Genomic DNA, 19,260 nt, shown 5'->3' with positions numbered 1-19,260 from the left:
TTTTTAAATATTTTCTCTTCCAGATTTAAATTTTTTTATTTTTTATTTTCTTTTAAACTATCTGTAACTTACAGAAATTTTATAGATTATATAGAATTTGTAATTAGAATGAAAACATTTATTATTTCTCCCTGCCTGATCCCTTTAGAACTTGGAAACTCTTATTGAATATTCTTATATTCATGACAATATAGTTGTTTGCATAAGTTCAATAAGAATATGTTCTTCTTATAATAGGACATAATTGAGAACCTTGGTTATATTACCATGGGTTTGACTGGAACATCATATTTGAAAATAATATACATAGAATTACTATGCATGATCAGACAGATTTAAGGAACTAATGTCGACTTTATAAAGTTCCTTGAAATACCAGCCTGATATCTTGCTTACAGGTTCCCAGCCTTGTAGGTGAGTAAGGAAGGTCATTTCCTGGTAGACCTAGGAAACTTAAGTTACACTGAGGGCCTCCAAAAGAGAGGAATTTACCCAAATCTATAGTACTGCAGGTAAAGTCTGATGCCAAGTTCCTGACTTGGCTTATTAACCTCTATAGGCTTTTAAAGGTCCAATCTGAGATTCCTTATTAGAGGATCCAGCAAAATAGACTTAAAAGAGCCTATATGATAAATCACTATTCTTATTGCCCTTATGTAAATAACCAAGCCAAGTTTAATGAGAGTAGAATTATTTACAAACAAATTAGTCTTCCTTCAACTAGCTTTGATAAAAATGGGAGTGGTAGTAAAGACGAAATTCTGTTTCAGTAAAAATTATAACACACCCTGTGGGTTGTAAAAAAGTGCCTTTTCACTGACTGAACTTTCTTCCTTTTTTGTAAACGGCCTCCCGCAATGTATATTCTGTCGGTAATTAGTATTTTCAGTTCTTCTCAAACCCCCCTGATTTGACATCACAAAAAATGATAGCTGCCCTTTCTCTGAAGCTGGATGACCTGATATAAATTTTAAATAAATCACCACAAAAAATCATGTATGGACAGCTTCATGCCTGCTGCTGCGTGGGCCACTCCGAAAGTTCCCCGTAACACCTGATGCCACCACCAGAGACATTCAAACTACAAAAACATGAGATAAAACCCATCAGATTGCTGCTACTGCCTATCCTGCCTCCACCATCTAAAGATGCTTTAAGCCCAACATCTAAAAATCTTGACTAACTGCCCTCTGGACTCAAAAACTGAGTTTGTAATTTGTTCTAATCATTAACCTTTGTTTTTCTTCTGTTTCCATAGAAATGTTCTTCATTAAATGCCTGTTACTCCTTCCATATAAAGGACTAATTTAGGTGCCCCCCACTTCCACCTACACCATTGCCTCCTAAAATAGGACATTGCTGGTAACTGAATTGACCTATTTTCAGGACTAAGAGATTGATTCAATGAGATATGGACAATCTACCAACTCAGCTTCTGGATTGTGACACTAGTATTATTTTGGTAAATAAACGATCATACATAATAACCTATTTTGTGCATTTTACCTTCTCAATGGAAATTCTGAAGTGTATGGAAAAATAGCCCCAATAATATAAGGCACCCCCACGCGTAACCTCAGGGCCAGTCTCCTCTGTTTTACATATATATACTTGACAGTGTTTGAAATACTTTCATCTACATTATATCTTTTGGTTGTCCTAACAACTGTGAAAGGTAGGTTGTGCAGTTTTATAGTTAATGCTATTTCTAACAAATTAGCATTTTAATGTAAATGCCAATTTTTAAGATAGTGAAGAAAAACGATATAAAGTTTGTTTTTATTCCTTATGCCTGTTTTGTTGGGTTTGTGTAGCCTAATTCATTAATAAAGGGGAAAGGAGGGGCACTGACACGTTTTATCTTGGTATTTCACAAACTGAATTATTTTTAATAAAATTATTAGGATGAATTGCCACTTTTCACTTTTCTAGAAAACTGCTTTTACTGAATAACCTGGATCTCAACTCATCCTATAAAAATGGGATTTTGCTAAATGAACTACTTCTAATGTTACATTTTGTGCATAATAGCTGCAAATGTCTAAAATTAAAAGGGAGCACTATAATTTAGAATAATTCAAGGCCAAAGTGATATGTGTAGAGTATCCAGATGCGTGAAAATAAAAGAAACTAAAGAAGCCATGTAATCATGGTTTGGATGTCATTTTTCTGACAGTCATCAGTGAAATTGTCATATATCCCTGGAATTTGGGGCTATTAGAATTATTTTGATATCATCCTTTCACATAATTGTGTTTGACATTTTAACAGAAAGTATTTATGTACACATGCATGTAGGTATTAACTATCAACACCTCCACATTGCATTATTACTTGTACATCAATTAGTTCTGATTCTTTTTACAATCTGATTTGCATACACATATTATCATATAGATATTTACAAATACTTGCTTTAGGATTTATTTTTCCTGTTCTCTTTTTTTTTCTTTTTTCTTTTCTTTCTTTCTTTTTTTTTACAGGGACAGAGAGAGTCAGAGAAGGGGATAGATAGGGACAGACAGACAGGAACAGAGAGAGATGAGAAGCATCAATCATCAGTTTTTCGTTGAGACACCTCAGTTGTTCATTGATTGCTTTCTCACATGCGCCTTGACCACGGGCCTTCAGCAGACCAAGTAACCCCTTGCTTGAGCCAGCGACCTTGGGTCCAAGCTGGTGAGCTTTTTGCTCAAGCCAGATGAGCCCACTCAAGCTGGCGACCTTGAGGTCTCAAACCTGGGTCTCCCACATACCAGTCCTACTCTCCACTGTGCCACCGCCTGGTCAGGCTCCTGCTCTCTTTCTTAACAAAAAATATCAAGTCTGACTAGTAATGACGCAGTGAATAGAGTGTCAACCTGGGACGCTGAGGAACAGGTTCAAAACTCTGAAGTCTCAGGCTTGAGTGTGGGCTCATCCGGCTTGAGCACTGGGTTGCCAGCTTCAGTGTGGGGTCATAGATATAATCCCATGGTTGCTGGTTTGAGGCCAAGGTCGCTGGCTGGAGCCTAAGGTCACTGGCTGGAGCCCCCTCATTAAGGCACATGTGAGAAGCAATCAATGAATGACTAAAAGTGACACAACTATAAGTTAATGCTTCTCATCTTTCTCTCTCTCTCCCTTCCTCTCTCTCTCTCTCTCCCTCTCAAAAAAAAAGAAGAAAATCAAGGATGTCCCTAAACGCTTCTCTGAAGGTTGACTTTAGTCACACTAGCAGAGCCCCAGGCTCAAATGTCAAATAGGATCAGTTCTACATTGTGCTCTAATCGTGCTGCAATGTTTGTGCTGCAGAAGTTACAGTTGCATATTATTCATCAAGGCAAAATGTAAATGTTTAGTGATTATACAATATGTTTTTATTAACTCCCCAGATGGGATTTTTCTACCTTTGTTTGTTTATTTGAGAACAACTGAATGCTGAAATGCAGTGGCTGCTGCCAGCCATCTAAGGCTTCATTAGTACAGATGAAGCAATGCTCATTTGTTACACAAATAATTAGGGAGATTAAATGAAGATAAACACTGAGAGGATGTACAGAAGCTCCAAAGTTAGGTAATCATTTTAATTACTCTAGTGACTACCACCAACCTTCATTATCAGCCACAGATCAAGTTGAAATTGGTTTATGTGAGAATATCGTAAACTACATGGAAAAGTACTAGAGCTACCCAGTGACAATGCTTCTTAAAAATGAGTTCTTCAAGCTTCCATGTAAAAAAGTTGTTTCCATTCCAGCACCTGATAAACTCCCTAAATATTTTAAGGGTGATAAAATTTTGCATTTAAAAGTGTTTTACCCTTATTTTATGCTTCAAATAGACATTCTTAATACTTTATTTCAAGTGAGAAAGCAGGGAGACAGACAGACTCTCTCACGCGCCCCGACCGGGATCCACCCTGTAAGCCTTCTATCCAGCGATTTCTGCCCATCTGGGGCTGCATTGGAGCTATTTTAGCACCTGAGGCGAGGCCGGGGGCAGAGGAGGGGAAGAAGAAGGGGGGAGTGATGGAGAAGCAGATGGTCACTTTTCCTGTGTGCCCCAACCTGGAATTGAACCAAGGACTGTCACACACTGGGCCAGTGTTCTACCACCAAGCCAGCCGACCAAGGCCTAGACATTCTAAATAATTTTTGGTTTTCTGTATCTTAACTGAGATTTGATCATAAAAGATGTGGGTCCACATTTTTGAGACACTGGCTGTAAAATATTTAGTAGTTTGAAGTAAATGCCACTTGGAATCATGTCACCATATTAGGTGACAAGCTCTACCGTGTCTTTGGGGCAGTGGTGGGTTTCAAATAATTTAACAATCGGTTCTCTGCCCTAATGACTGTTTTAAGTATAAAAAAACTATATACCAAAAGGCAGTTTATTTCATGCATTTAATACTTAAATAAGAACAACAAAAGAGGTATATACAAAACTCAATTATAAGAGTTTTAAAATATTAATGGAAAAATATTAAATAATACCTGACAAGAAACAAAAAAACTGTTATTTAAGATATTTCCATATTGCTCCTTGATTAGCATCCTCACCTGCAATTTTCTTTGCTTTTATCCGAGCATAATCGGCTGTGTGATTTATCCTTAACCATCTTTTCACTGTAGGAGTAGGATCCCATTCCTTTAGAGGTAGGCAGGTTAGACTAATAATCACTGTGTTTGATATATTAGAAACAATTAGGCAACTTCTCTCTGAATATATTATGTTCATTTTTGAAAAACCCCTTTTTGCTTCTACTGAACTTAGAGCAATTGGTTGTTTGGCACTTTTTCTTTTTATGTTATATGTTTATTTACTGAAGTAACAAATACAAGGGAATTAAAATGTAGTATTTCATCAAAGTATAATGAGTTTTATGAAATGAATAAACATTACAAGCATATTTCTGTCCATTTTTTTTCACCTATAAATGGAATGAACATTACTATGGGTGCTTAGAATACGCTGTTGCATAGACAAATGTTAAAAAAAAAAAAAAAAAAAAAAGAGTAAGAAATGTAAATTTGTGATTTCCACATTGGGCAACTGCCCAGGCACCCGCATTAGAGAGAACCCTGATTACAAGTGCCATTTTAACAACCAGCTCACCAAACTCAACAAAAAAATTAGTTAACAGTTCTGCTAAGCCAATGTGAACCAGCTGAATCCTACCACTGGAGGCCACCAATCAGGAAGCAATATGGAAATATCTTAGACAACGGTTTCATTGTTTTTTGTCAGGTATTACTTAATATTTTTTCATTAATATTTTAAAACTCTTATAATCTAGTTTTGTGTACCTTTTATTGTTTTTAAGTATAAATGCATAAAATAAAAAACTACCTTTCGGGCGCTGGCCGGTTGGCTCAGCGGTAGAGCGTCAGCCTGGCGTGCGGGGGACCCGGGTTCGATTCCCCGCCAGGGCACACAGGAGAAGCGCCCATTTGCTTCTCCACCCCCCTCCCCTCCTTCCTCTCTGTTTCTCTCTTCCCCTCCCGCAGCCAAGGCTCCATTGGAGCAAAGATGGCCTGGGCGCTGGGGATGGCTCCTTGGCCTCTGCCCCAGGCGCTAGAGTGGCTCTGGTTGCGACAGAGCGACGCCCCGCAGGGGCAGAGCATCGCCCCCTGGTGGGCAGAGCGTCGCCCCCTGGTGGGCGGGCCGGTTGGATCCCGGTCGGGCGCATGCGGGAGTCTGTCTGACTGTCTCTCCCCGTTTCCAGCTTCAGAGGAATACAAAAAAAAAAAAAAAAAAACTACCTTTCGGTATTTTGGTTTTTTATACTTAAAATGGTCATTAGGGCAAAGAACCAGTAGTTAAATTATTTGGATTCCACCACTGAACCCAGGTCTGCCTGCCTGTGAAACCATGATGCCCCCAAGGGCTGACTGAGTGTGGAGAACCTGGATGTAAATACTAAGAACAGTAGAAAAGATGAAGTATCCTCACACTGTGGATGAGCTAGTTAAGTGTTGTGTGGCATGATACCTGTGAATTCTGGGCACCACTTAAAATCTCAAATTCCAAAATATGATTGATTTTTGAAAGTGTCTATCTCTGAATAGCCCTGGTTGCTGGAAAAGAAGCAATCAGGAAATGGGTTTTCTGATGTAGTGGGAAGAACCAAGAGTTCCTACTAACAAGGTTAGTGATGCTTTTGAATGCAATGCAATAACCCAATGGTCCCCAACCCCCAGGGCCGCGGACCGGTACCGGTCTGTGGGCCATTTGTTACCGGTCCGCAGAGAAAGAATAAATAACTTACATTATTTCTGTTTTATTTATATTTAAGTCTGAACAATGTTTTATTTTTTTTTAATGACCAGATTCCCTCTGTTACATCCGTCTAAGACTCACTCTTGACGCTTGTCTCGTAAGTTCGACAATTATATTTTAAAATACTACAGTTTTTACGCCGGTCGCATAATTTTACTTTGTGCATTTATCCGTCCCACCCTAAAGGCCGGTCCTTGAAAATATTTTCTGACATTAAACCGGTCCGTGGCCCAAAAAAGTTTGGGGACCACTGCAATAACCACTTGAGCTTTACTCCAGCTAACACACAGACATTTCTCTTCAACTACATTAAAACATCCAACAGGATGACTATAGTCATCTTTGTGTGTGGGTGGGTGGGTGGGTGGGTGGGGGAGGGGGGATATGTGTTGCATTCTAGTATTTAAGAAACACCTTCCTCCTTCCCCAAGAGCTAACATTGATTTCCACAAGTGTACCCCAGGCCTAACCAGGACACATTTTCCCAAAGTGGTATTATACAGGGGTGGCACACGTAGGTTTTCAGTTGTTGGTATGGAAAATAATACAATAATTAATCAGTGATACAAGAATAAAAGTTATAATAAAATCTATATTTTGGTTGCTCACAACTGCTTTTGCCCCAGCCTGTATTCACAGGCTTGTTTGGTTAGCCCAGAACACATGAAGGGGCCTAACTGACTCATCATTTTGTATGTTTAGAATGTATTAATCTGCCAAGTTTAAAGTACAAGCTGTGGGTGATACAGGGAGGTGGGGACAGAAGGCTAGTCCTTGCAAGGGGTGGCGGCGTGATAAATCTGCACATTTCATTCTCAGGTTTCAGACTGAGGGGAGAGTTAGGGAAATTCATGGACACACCAGTGCCTGAAGAGAGCAGGTGGCAGCAAGAGTGGGGCTGAGACGTGCAGGAGCGTCAGGAAGACCAGAAGGGCATCGGCTCTCACTCAGAAAGCATATCGGAGCAATGTATTTGTGTGCAAAACAGAGGAAGACAGACAACCGAGGGAAGATGGGCTCAGAAATGGTCCCAGGCTGAGGGAAGGAAGGCTTCCCTGCTGTGTTGCAAGCCCCTCCCAGGCACGTGACTGAAGCCTGGCCCCTCTTCTTTCTTACTGGTACATAATAGAAAGCCAGGGACTCGCCTAGTAGGTCCTTTAAGTAAAAAAAGTCCAGACTAAGCACTAATTGTTCACTCGTCGTCATCATACACTGTCATAGTCCCACACATCATCGTGCCCACTGTTTCATTTGGATGCACTGTGTTTACATGCTGGAGGACCAGTCTCTCCGGGCAGGGCCCTGTTAGCAGTGATTTCTGCGGGCCGTGCACTGGGGAAGCCATTGGCTGGACTCGGGGGACCCACGTTCCATTTTCACTTGGCTACTTGCCACTGACCTCAGAGAAATCACTTTAGATTCTGAGCCTCCGGTTCCCCATCCAAAAAATAAAGGCGATTCCACTTCCTAGGCCTCCTTGAAAAGATCGCTGGAGAAGGGTCAAACGGAGTAATTCTGATGGCAGCGAACTGCGAGTAACTGTGACTGAATTACTGAAGAAACACAAGTTAAACATGTTCAGGTGGAGTTTCAGAAACCCACCTCCTGCCCCCCACTGATCTAACTGCAGCCAGGCAGCAAACGTTAGGGCTGATTCTTTCCTAGGGGCTACCTCACATGCCAAACACCTACGTGCAGCTCCCGTCGGTCTCCCAGGGCTTCTATTGATTCCTGCCTTTCAGTGAAAGCGCTTTTTGTTGCCGCTGTTCGGCACGTCCCCAGCACACCAATCCGGCAGCTGGGAGCCAGAGAAAAATTCTTTGCCCTCTCCCGCTTCTTCTCCTCTCACTCCCCACCCAGGTCTCCTCAATTATCTGCACGTCAATAGATTTTCTTGGCTGATCCCCAAAGACCCTGCAGTGTTTCAGAAAGCTAGGAGCGCGCAGAGCTGAGAGCACAAGCATCCACCCCCTCCCCGAGGTCGTGCGCCCTCAGGGACCCTCCTCCCGCTCCTCCTTCGGCGGTGCAACAGCCGCCTCCAGTGCTAGCTTGCGGGGCCGTCAGAGCCAGACCCCGTGGAGAACGGGGCCCCCTCCACACTTCCCTCTCGCAGCCCCTCTCCGCCAGTAGCAGCGCTGCTGTCTTCCCACAGGAGGACTGGGAGGACGCCGGAGTCCGCAGCGCCCCCGCCCCCTCGCTTTTTCTTTCTTTCCTTGGTTTGGGATCTTGCTGGCGGAGCCGGGAGAGGTTTCGAGGAGAGAAGAGCGAGGGACAGGAGTGCAGGCTTCCGCTGCAGCGCGCGAACGGAGCTGGGGTTCTGCATCTCCCATGTCCCCTCCCGGTCCTCGCCGCCCCGGCTGGGATGTGACGACGGGAAGCCCTTAGCGCCTGCCTCCAGACCTCGAAGGTGCCACAGAAAGCACACTGGGAAGCCCACGGTTGAAGTCCCTTTGCCCGCAGCACAGCTGGACGGGAGCGCCAAAGCGACCCAGGGGCCGTATCTCAGCTCCGGTTCTTCGGAAAGAGCGCGCTGGGGATCACCGTCTTCCCGGCGCTCGGCACAACTCCGGGGAGCAGCGCGCGGCTGGACCGAGTCCCGCTTCTCGCCGATTCACCCGGAATCGCCTGCCCGCCCGCCTGCACCCTCGGTAGCCCTCGCTCCTTGGCACCTGTGCCGATCCCCCACGCCCAGGCGCTGAAACCGCGGCTCCGGGACCCCGCAGCACCCCCGACCCTATGGAGAGCGCGCGGGCCGCGGCTTCCTGAGGGCGCCGCCGCCGCCGTCCAAACTGCGCGCTGGGGTCCCCCGGCTGGCCCCTCTTAGGGGCGTCTGAGAGGCTGGGGAAGAGCGCACCATGAAGTCCGTGCTGTTCAGCCGCTTCTTCATCCTCCTGCCCTGGATCCTAATCGTCATCATCATGCTCGACGTGGACACGCGCAGGCCCGCGCCCCCGCTCACCCCGCGTCCCAACTTCTCTCCCTACGCTTCGGGCCGCGGGGGAGCCCGACTCCCGTTCCGCAGGGGCGGCTCCGGGCGCGGCTTCGAGAAGCGCAACGAGTCGCGGCCGCAGCTTCAGCCGCAGCCGGGGCCGCCGCTGCCCACCATCTATGCCATCACGCCCACCTATAGCCGCCCGGTGCAGAAAGCCGAGCTGACCCGCCTGGCCAACACGTTCCGCCAGGTGGCGCAGCTGCACTGGATCCTGGTGGAGGACGCGGCGGCGCGCAGCGAGCTGGTGAGCCGCTTCCTGGCGCGGGCCGGCCTGCCCAGCACGCACCTGCACGTGCCCACGCCGCGGCGCTACAAGCGGCCGGGGCTGCCGCGCGCCACCGAGCAGCGGAATGCCGGCCTCGCCTGGCTGCGCCAGAGGCACCAGCACCAGCAAGCGCAGCCCGGCGTGCTCTTCTTCGCCGACGATGACAACACCTACAGTCTGGAGCTCTTCCAGGAGGTAGTGGCCGGCCCGCCCCAGCAGGGGACCGAGGGCGGGAGGGGGCCTCGGGAGTCGGCCGGGCTGCAGTTGCACTTTGTTCTCACTTCTCTCGGCGCTGTTTTGGGACTCCAGGTGGAGCGGTCCTCGCGGGCAGCCCGCAGCCTCCGCCAGCTCTGGCGTGTTTCGCTGGCTGGAGGTGTGAGTGGGAGCAGAGCGCCACCGGGACTCAAGGGAGGGAGTCCGGCCAGGGGCTTTGCTGTCTGTCTGGCCCCGAGATTGGGCCAGGGGAGTGGCGCAGGTGTGGGGCGCGGGACTGAGTTCCGGAACAGGCTCTCGATGGCCTGAGGATGAAGCCCAGAAGGAGAGGGCGGTGGGCGAGACGAGCTCCCCGAGGGGTAGACCGGAGAGGGGCCCTGCGCAGTGATGGGCGGCGTGTGGACTCCCGAGGCCTTTCAGCGCACGTGGGTGTGATTCGGCTGCTAAAACCAGATAGTAAGAAAGGTGGAGATGGTTATTTAAAAATCAGCCCAGAGACATATTGCCCTGGCACAGTCCGCTGGCACGAAGTGAAAACAGTGCCTACTAGCACTGTTATAGCCTTATGTCTCTTCCCCTATCCCACAAAAGCCTTTTCCGACTCTGCAGACCACCTCTCTGTCACGGAGACCCTCTGACAAATGACTTGAGACTGTTTTTGCCTTGTGATTATGTCTTTTCTCAGCCAGAGCTATCAGCTGCATCGTCCAATTCCTTTTCTCAACCTTTCTCGAAGGCCGCTCTCTTGGGTGAGTTAACCGGCCACTCGCACAACCTGTGAGGCCCTGAGTGCAGCCCGGACTCCCGCTGTCGAGAAGGCCCTCTTTTCCCTTGGAAGGCCACACGTGCGCACAGCCAGCTCACACCTGGTTGGAACAGGTGTTATTTCTTGAGGCTGGTAATTTGTAGTCTGTGTGTGTGTTCTGCTGGTGAGACTGAGTTCCATGGTTTTGCCAGTTTTCTTCTTCATACACAAATACAGCTGAAAAAAAATCTTGGATTCTTTGACAGCCCATGAGACCATTGCCTTCCTCTCCCCAAAACTTCTTGATATCCTGCCTCTGAGACTCAGTGGTCCCCCTTCTCCCCAGCATAGGCTGAGCAATCTGTGTGTCTTGTAATCATATATGCCCCACACTTTCATCCTAATACCCGTTTGGCTTTCAGAACTCAGGGCGGAGCTACTCTTTACACTGTTTAATTTTTCTTGCCTATGTGGCTTTTAAAAAATTCATTTCTTAAGGCCAGTTGTCGCCTTCATTTCTGTTCATCCTCTCTTCATGAATAAAAGGAACAGTAAATGCTCTGCATCTTCTCCATCCTTTCAGCATGGTGGGCTTTCTGTCCGTGTTTCTTCAGAAGAAATAAATGTGTGTGTGACACAGTCTTTATTATAACCAAGATTAGAGCTATCATCTGATTTTCTTTTAAAGTTGGGCTTTTATTTTGATTCTGCTTGCATACTCCCTCTGCCAAAAGATGCGGTTTTTATTCTGACGCACAGACCTTTACATTGTCAGTACCCTTTCCCCTGCAACTTGGAAGTTGCCTGACCTGTGAAACGGTGGCCTTGTGTATGTAAAGAAATGCACATCATATTAACCCCCCTTTTAGGGGGCCAGGTTGTGAAGGGGGAGTGATTTTTCAGTTGATTCCCAGCTGCTAGCCCATTATGTGAGGGGCAGAATTGGCATTGCTGGCAGTGAAGTGATTCAGAACAGTCTTTCTTTGATGCTTCCCAAACTGAAAGGAAGGCTTGTTGGTGGTGGATAGTAAGCAGCAAGAGAAGAATCCAGTAGTTTTTGTTTGTTTGTTTATTCTGTTGGTCCACAGGGGTTGGGGCAGGAGGGAGAAGATACAAGAAAGGAGAAGACGAGAGGAAAAAAATAGTAATGACCAGAAGAAACTATAAAGGAAAAGAGCAAAACTTTCAGGACACTAAAGTTCTATACAATTGGAAGTAACGAAATGAGAATAAAATCAAAGGCTTGCGCAACTCTTTTCTTATGGAGTGGTACCAAGTTTACAAAATACACAACAGAAGCGATTTTTAAACAGCACAATCTGCATGATACACTTAAAATTTAAATTCCGCGGCTCCTAAAGATCCCTCCCAAACAGTAACTTTATGACTGGTCCCCTGTCCGCCAGCATCCCTTCTGCCTCCCACATGATGTGTTTGGACGGAGCAGGCATCTGCTCGCTATGCATGTATGTCAATACTTTCAGTGTTCCTTATTGCAACACGTTATTTTCCTCAATGGCAAACAGTATTGAAGTCTCTAAAAATTGAGAACAGTAGAATTTATGCATCCTTAGTTTTGCGCGTTAATGAGTTGGCCTACACCAAACCAGTTCTAGGATTACTGATTCCGTGTGGACATTGCTCTGGTGGAGAAAAGGTAGGACCAGGTAAAACCCCTAAACAGCGCAGCACCTTGGGGGGAGGGAAGATGCCGATCAGGCACGCTGTAGGGCCCAGGTCTGTATCTCAGGCCTGTGTATGTGCACACACACAAATTAGTTTGCAAGTAATTCACAGTTCTTGAGGAGAGATTGTCCCAAGTCAGGCTTATCTTTTATTCATAGTGCTTCTAATTTCCATGGTTGATGTAAACTCAGATAAGATGGAAGGAAGAAAATGAACCAGGTACAAATTAGCTCACTAAGAATTGGCTGCAAATGAAGGAAAGTAAAAGATGAGAGGCCTCCAAATTAAATTAAAGGCGCAGCAGGCAATCCATGTTCAGTTATTCCTCTGTGGTAACTGGCATGGTGCTTGCCTCTCCTGTACCGCTGATTTTTTTTCAACTGAGCTGTGCCTCCGGGAAAGAAATATTGGCACTGAGCAAATCCTAAGTCTGTAGTTGAATGTATTTGCAAATGAAGCTCAGTTGTGAGCCTCAGCCACAGAAACTGGGCTGGCCATTGGAGAAGACAGTGGTCGGGGTTTTTTCAGGTGGTTGAGGTGTTTTCCGGCTTCCAGTCTCTCAAGGACTACTGCTTTTCTGTGGCGTTGATGTGTGTTTGCACTCTGGATCATGGGTAATCATGCCTGCCTGTGCCCCTTGTCAATCTAGTTCTCTGGAAAAGCTTGTTTGCAAAGGATTTCAACTGCTTTAATGAAAGCAACAACAGATAAATGCGACTCCGTGTGCAGTCATATTTTCAATAATGCTATTGATCAGATTTCTGTTTACTGGAAAACCTTCCAAGCTCTCCTGAGTTTAAAGCTGATGCCTTTCAGATGAAGTTGCTTTCACCTTTGCAAAACAATTGAATTGAGAGGTTTCAAAAAAAAAATGAAGCACTTTCCTGCAAGAACAAAAACTATTTTTTTAAAATTAAGTTTATTGAGGTAAGACTGGAATGCAGGCCCAATCTGAGTCAGTTAAGGAGCTCAAGAAAGGACCCAGTTAATGAGGCTGTTTCTTAAAGATGTCCTGACAGGCAGTGAACAAAAGAGGCCCTTTGTTTGGATTTTTGTTGTTCTTGTTGGGTGCTGTTAAGCTATTTATGTGCTAAGCAGGTGTAGGAATTGAGGCTTAATTCTGTCTTGCTCTTTTTCTGAAAGATTATAAGCTTCTCCCTTTATATGCAGTTTATTGGAGCTATTATCCAAAGAATATTCAAATTCACACTGTTAGCCCTGTCCCCCATAGTAAATTCTTTGGTTTCTGAAAGGAAATAAAAGATCTACCTTTCTTTTTACCTTTGATACTGTTACTTATTGCAGGGTGATTATCTTTTCAAAGTGAAGAAACTCGGATTCCCTTAGGGGTAGCATAAACGATTATTTTGCCTGAAATGTGTCCCTTGCATTTTATTTTTCCCTGTCTGAAAGCATATTAATAGTCATGCCATCACTCTGATAAAATGTGAAAATTTTATAAAAATATGTCTTTAAAATTACAGCCAATTTTCTTAGGCTGTCGATGTTAAATCTATAGATTTTCTTTAGTCGCCCTGTGTATAGCGCTTGAGCTATGGCTAGTTTTTGACAGAGTTCTTTGGAGACCAGCAGTTTTCATTTGGATTTTGGTAATTTAATGGACCAGAAAGAATAATTCAGGTTTAAAAGACATTCTCTCCTGCCTCTTCTAATCGTCTTTTTCCATCGTTCGTTGTCCTACTTTTCACTGATTATTCTTTCTCATGAATACACATGAAGACATGTCTGCATTATTGTTTGGTGCAATGAATGTGTGTCCTTTCCACAATTAAGCTGTTGTCTGCTCCCTCTTGGAAACGAAGTGGGTGACTCCATTTTCTTCTGTCTATTCTACTTGCCTCTAAATTACAAGCTGGTAATTTTCTCTATGTGAACAGTAATGGAATAGTAATTGCTCTTACGGCATGTGACAAAAGTAAAATAGAAGAACCAAAGTGAACAGTCTTATTTATTAACAATTCCAGGTGGTATTCAAGTAGTGCTTTTTTGGTACAGAGTTCAATAATGTTCAGATGTATCTATTCAAACTTTTTGGACTCTGATGGAGTATTTGCTCAATCTGTATAAGTTAAGAAAATGCATCATTATGTATTTGATTTGCAGTGCTGTTGGAGCATGAAATTTAAGTTTTGCATTGTTCTTAAGTTCTACCCCCAAAACACAAAAACTATTGTTGTGCCAATCCAGACATGGATAGGTAAGTAGGTAGGTAGACTTAGTATAGATTTCCAATTCACAAAAATAAACTGATCAAATATAACTAGTCCATTGTTCATACCTGGTAATTTTTGTGTACAACCTTAAGTAAAGGTTAAAAATACTTGTCAGCCCAGCCTGCAGATGTCTCAGGTTCCATCCCCGGTCAGAGCACACATGAGAAGTGACCTTCTGCTTCTCTTCCTCTTCCTCTCCCCCTTCTCTCTCTCTCCTTTTGCAGCCAGTGGCTCAGTTGGTCTAAGCATTGGCCCCAGGCACTGAGGCTAGCTTGGTTGATCCGAGCATTGGCCCCAGATGCGAGTTGCCGGGTGGATCCAGGTTGGGGTACATGCGGGATCCTGTCTCTCTGTCTCCCCTCCTCTCACTTAAAAAAAAATACCCTTTGCCATGAATACAAGAAAAATATAGCTGACATCAACTGAGCACTTACCATGGGTCAGAAACTACCCTTAGGATTTTACATGTATTAACATATTTAATCCTCACAGCAGCCCCTGCTGTAGCTACCAGTGCTGTCTCTATTTTTCTCCTGTATCCTAATGCTGCTTTACTCACAGTTCTTTAGTGAATACTGGCATGTCTTTAAAGCGTTGCCTGAATCTAATATAGTTGGTATAATTGGTGACCCTTTTTATACATGAGTGGAAGTACTGGGAAGTAACTTGAAAAGTCATGAAGATAGGATTTTAAACCCCAGAGCTCTGGTTCTAGAACCTTCACTCCTGACTGGCCTACAGCCTACCCCTCTCACATGTACAGTCAGACAGAGACATGTCAGTGTGACAGCAAAGCATTCGATCAGCAGAAGTCTTCTGATGTTGGTGTTATCTCTGTCATATGTGAGCTCAGCTCTGCCTTCTGGGCTACACCAACTTCTAATTTTCCTTTGCAACCTTTGTTTCCTGATATCATCTGATCGTAAAAAAATGTTATCTCCTCCCTCCCTATCTCACCAATAGATCATGTATTTGATTTGTGGATTTTTTTTTTTTACAAGGACAGAGAGAAAGAGTCAGAGAGAGGGACAGAAAGACAGGAAGGAAGAGAGATGAGAAGCATCAATCATCAGTTTCTCGTTGCGACACCTTAGTTGTTCATTGGTTGCTTTCTCATATGTGCCTTGACCACGGGCCTTCAGCAGACCGAGTAACCCCTTGCTCAAGCCAGCGACCTTGGGTCCAAGCTGGTGAGCTTTGCTCAAACCAGATGAGCCTGCGCTCAAGCTGGCGACCTCAGGGTCTCAAACCTGGGTCCTTCCGCATCCCAGTCCAACGCTGTATCCACTGTGCCACCGCCTGACCAGGCTGTGGATTGTTTTTCAAGTCAGGTGAAAACTGCCAAATTAGTAAGTAAACTGTGGTCTTTTTTTTTTAAACTAGATCTTCTTGTGAACAAGTAAGAGTTGATCATTTCTGCAAAAAGATAAACCATTAAAATGAATGTTTTTCCTCAGTTGATTATGTGTACATCAGCAGCCGTGTCTCCTGAGCATGGTTGGATCTTGTCAGGGCAGACAGAACTGAGTGGAAGAATGCCGAGCTGTTTCAGGCTTGCCGTTGGCACAGAGGAGAGGAGCTGGGCGCCTGCGCTAAGGCGGGTGGCAGGCACCTGCGGCTGGCTCCCTCCGGCTGAGGCAGCTCCTCCCTGGAGCAGCGAGAGGTACCTGTCGGAACCTCCTAGCCTCATGCTGGGCTGCTGGGTGTGCTGCTGGGTGGCCGCACTGCCAGGGTCACAGAAGTACTTGTTGCAGGTTTGTTCGTTTTCTTGCTGATTTCTTCTGGGATTAGGAATTTCCCTAGCTCAAAAACAAAATGAATGACAATCTTTGGTTGAGTCTTTCTGCATGTTAGGAAAAGCTTGGAGATGGCTGTGCTGGGGTGGGGTTGGGGGTGGGGGCTGTGTTCTCTACCACAGTCAGGTTATTTAGTCTTTCCCCCCAAATAACTGAAAACTCAGTCGTCCTCCCCTCCTTTCAGTCTCCTCCACCTGTGGGAAGAGAACTTGAAACATTCTGTATGCTACAGGCAGAATGTAAGAGTCTGGTCCCTTCAACCAGGTGTTTATACATTATATCTTCAGCTCTCTAATGAAAGCGGGCTGTACTAAATGTTGAACATCCTCCATGCCCTGGGATTTCAGTTATCTAAGATAATTGTATATTAGTGATAATAGTGTATCACCCTGCATGATTCCTTCTACCTGCCTGAGCTTAAACGTTGCCACATTCAGAAGATATTTGAATATACACTGCTCACAAAAATTAGGGGATATTTTATCACTTCATATTCATTTTTGAAATATCCCCTAATTTTTGTAGGCAGGAGTATATGATCAGTGTAGTCCAGGCCTCCGGCAACACTGCTGCCCAGACAGGGCACCTGCTCCTGAGAAGCGTGGGTCCAGCCAGCATCCGGAGCTCTCCACCTGGAGGGAGCTGAATGCGTGAACCTGACTAAAGATGGTGTGTGAATATCCAGAGAACTGAAAATGTCCTTGTTTTCTTTGGAAGAAGAGTTGGAGTCTCTCCCCAAACCTGTCCTGTAAAGAAGTCCTCGGTTCCTTTGTATCTGGAAATGGGATTTAAATCATGCCCATTGGATTCTTCCTGGGTATAAAGCAGAGTCACCTACTGGAGTTGTGTGTGTGTGTGGGGGGGGGAGTGTTGCAAACTTTAGGTTGAGAGGTGTCCTGATGTCGATGTGTGACGTTGGAAAGTGTGTGCATAGCAGTGTGAGGAGTCTGCTTTCCATTTTTTTCTGTCTGGTTTTCAGATCACTGATTGGGGATATCTTTGACTTTTACCTTTTAAAAGACAACTTGGTAATTCATAGAAAAACTATATAAAATTATTTGTACACCTAATTGCATTAAGGAAGTGGTCACACAGACTGTTATGGATTCATTGTATCATCTAACATCACAGTATATGTTGTGGTGCCTGTATTTCAGTTCACTGTTTCTCCCATGAGAGTGTATAAGCTCCATAAGGTAGGAGTTTTCTTTTGTTCGCTGCTGTGCCTCTAGTGTCCAGAGCCTGCCTTGTAGTAAATGCCTATTAAGTATTTGTTGAGTGAATGAATGAATTAGAGGGCACTTAGAAGCCGAGGGAGTCCATTACAGAAGGAAGCTGTTCCCGGAAGGGAGCTCTACACAGATTATTGGTCAAATAACATTTTGAAGTCTGCGCTGTGTGTCTGGGATATACTGAGCCCTTTAAATAGTAACTTAAAGACAAATGTGGCCCATGCTCTGTCTCCAAGAGCTTTCATGCTGAAAGGAGAGAGAGAGCAGGTCCATGACTATTTATGGCATCCCTGGCAGTGCCCATTAAAGTACGTCAAGCCAGTTGTGAGCCAGTTAGACCTCTTTGCACATGTAACGGGCTGGGGGTTGATGGGAAGCTCAGACGGGAGCTTGGGAGTTAAATAGCCCCATGTTCAAAAGCAGCTTCCCCACCTAATGGTTGCATGCCCTTGGCAAAGGTTGCCGGCCTCATATGATTGCTGTAAGTACCGAATTATAGGCAAGTTGTAAATATTAATTCTTTTCCCCTTGTTTTCTCCGCTGTGGGTGACTTCCCCCATTGGGGGTATGCCAGATGGCTGCACTGCCTCAGTCAGGTAGATGCCTCTTAAATATTCTGTTCCTAAGATCTGGACTGTGTTTCTGAAGCCCCGGTGGGGACGAGGAGGTCGAGGTGCTTGACTTTCCCAAATTAGTCTGTACCCAAGTGGAACTGCATGAATTGGGTATCTTAATTACACCATCGGTTACTACAGTGATTAGAAGGACAACAGTTAAATAGGGCTTGCCTACAAAAAGTCCTGGGGGGAGGTGAGGTTGAGAGAAGAAACAGCATCAAGACCCTTTAGGCTGAGAGGCGGCAGAGGCTGTTCTGTGGCTGAGAGGTCTGGGGCTGATTAATGAGTGTGTGAAAGCTGGTAAACCGGCTTACCTGTAGCTCAGAGCAGGATACTGAACTTCCTGCGGGCCCTGGGAGTGACTTTTAGTTACCATTGTAGTCCCCTTGCGGCCCTAGGGCATGTTACATGATAAATTATTTCTGGCACGAGTGTACGGATCAAAGAGTATGCAGTAAAGGAGAGGGCAACGGAAGAGGAATGAAATGAATAGATTTTTTAAAGCACATAATTAGAAGCAACAGTTTAATGTTTGAGGTCATTCGCTAAGGTTGGGAAGGGTTGGAGTATCCCTCCCCCAGCGCATCTTGGAGAAAGCAGAGAAGATTTGGTTTGACAGCTTTCCCTTGGGCCCAGCCCTCTCCAGCTTTTACCGGGACACCCTTCAACTGATGGGCTGTTACTGGGAAGTCGACCCTCAGCTTGTTTCTCGTCTTTCAGATATCGCTTAAAGTTTCATAAACACATTTTAAAGCTAATTTCTTGCCCGAATGAGAAAGATGTAGTAGCTGAACCTGTGTGTGTGTGTGTGTGTGTGTGTGTGTGTGTGTGTGTGTGTGTGTGTGTTTGCATACAGGGTCCCCTGGTTGCCTCCTTGCCTGTGAATGTTGTGTCTTCCCACACTCACCCTGTGACCTCCAGGTCAGTCTCTGGCGAGAATGGTGGTCACACCAGGGTCTGGTGCCATGGTGCTCAGCGTGTTCCGTTCACCTAACTCCTAAAAAGTGAAATGATATACCCTCTAGGATAGTTTCAAATTGATGTCTAAATTAAAAAAAAAACAACCACAACATTTAAAATAGTTGCAAAGCATATGATTTCCGCTGTATTATAAATATTGACATTTGTAAATGAAGCTTAAATATAGCCAGTGGATATTATAAATACTATAACGGTTTTATACCCATTATCCTTTATTTAATAAATATACTTTTCA

The 19,260-nt window shown here is 44.9% G+C and overlaps 1 protein-coding gene across 2 annotated transcripts in view; it reads left to right on the top strand.

The window, feature by feature from the left end:
• The first annotated feature begins 8,132 nt into the window (after window positions 1-8,132).
• Window positions 8,133-19,260, top strand: part of B3GAT2 (beta-1,3-glucuronyltransferase 2) — a 68,171-nt gene continuing 57,043 nt past the window's right edge. The window contains exon 1 of one of the 2 annotated variants that reach the window (XM_066253317.1): window positions 8,133-9,716. In XM_066253317.1, coding sequence (XP_066109414.1) covers window positions 9,120-9,716 — 597 coding nt within the window. In that variant the 5' untranslated portion in view covers window positions 8,133-9,119. The remainder of the gene's footprint in view (window positions 9,717-19,260) is intronic. The other variant, XM_066253310.1, reaches the window with a different exon arrangement.

Source organism: Saccopteryx bilineata, chromosome 1 (genome assembly GCF_036850765.1).
Source record: "Saccopteryx bilineata isolate mSacBil1 chromosome 1, mSacBil1_pri_phased_curated, whole genome shotgun sequence".
NCBI classification, from domain to species: Eukaryota; Metazoa; Chordata; class Mammalia; order Chiroptera; family Emballonuridae; genus Saccopteryx; species Saccopteryx bilineata.
This window is presented reverse-complemented; position numbering and strand designations above follow the sequence as displayed.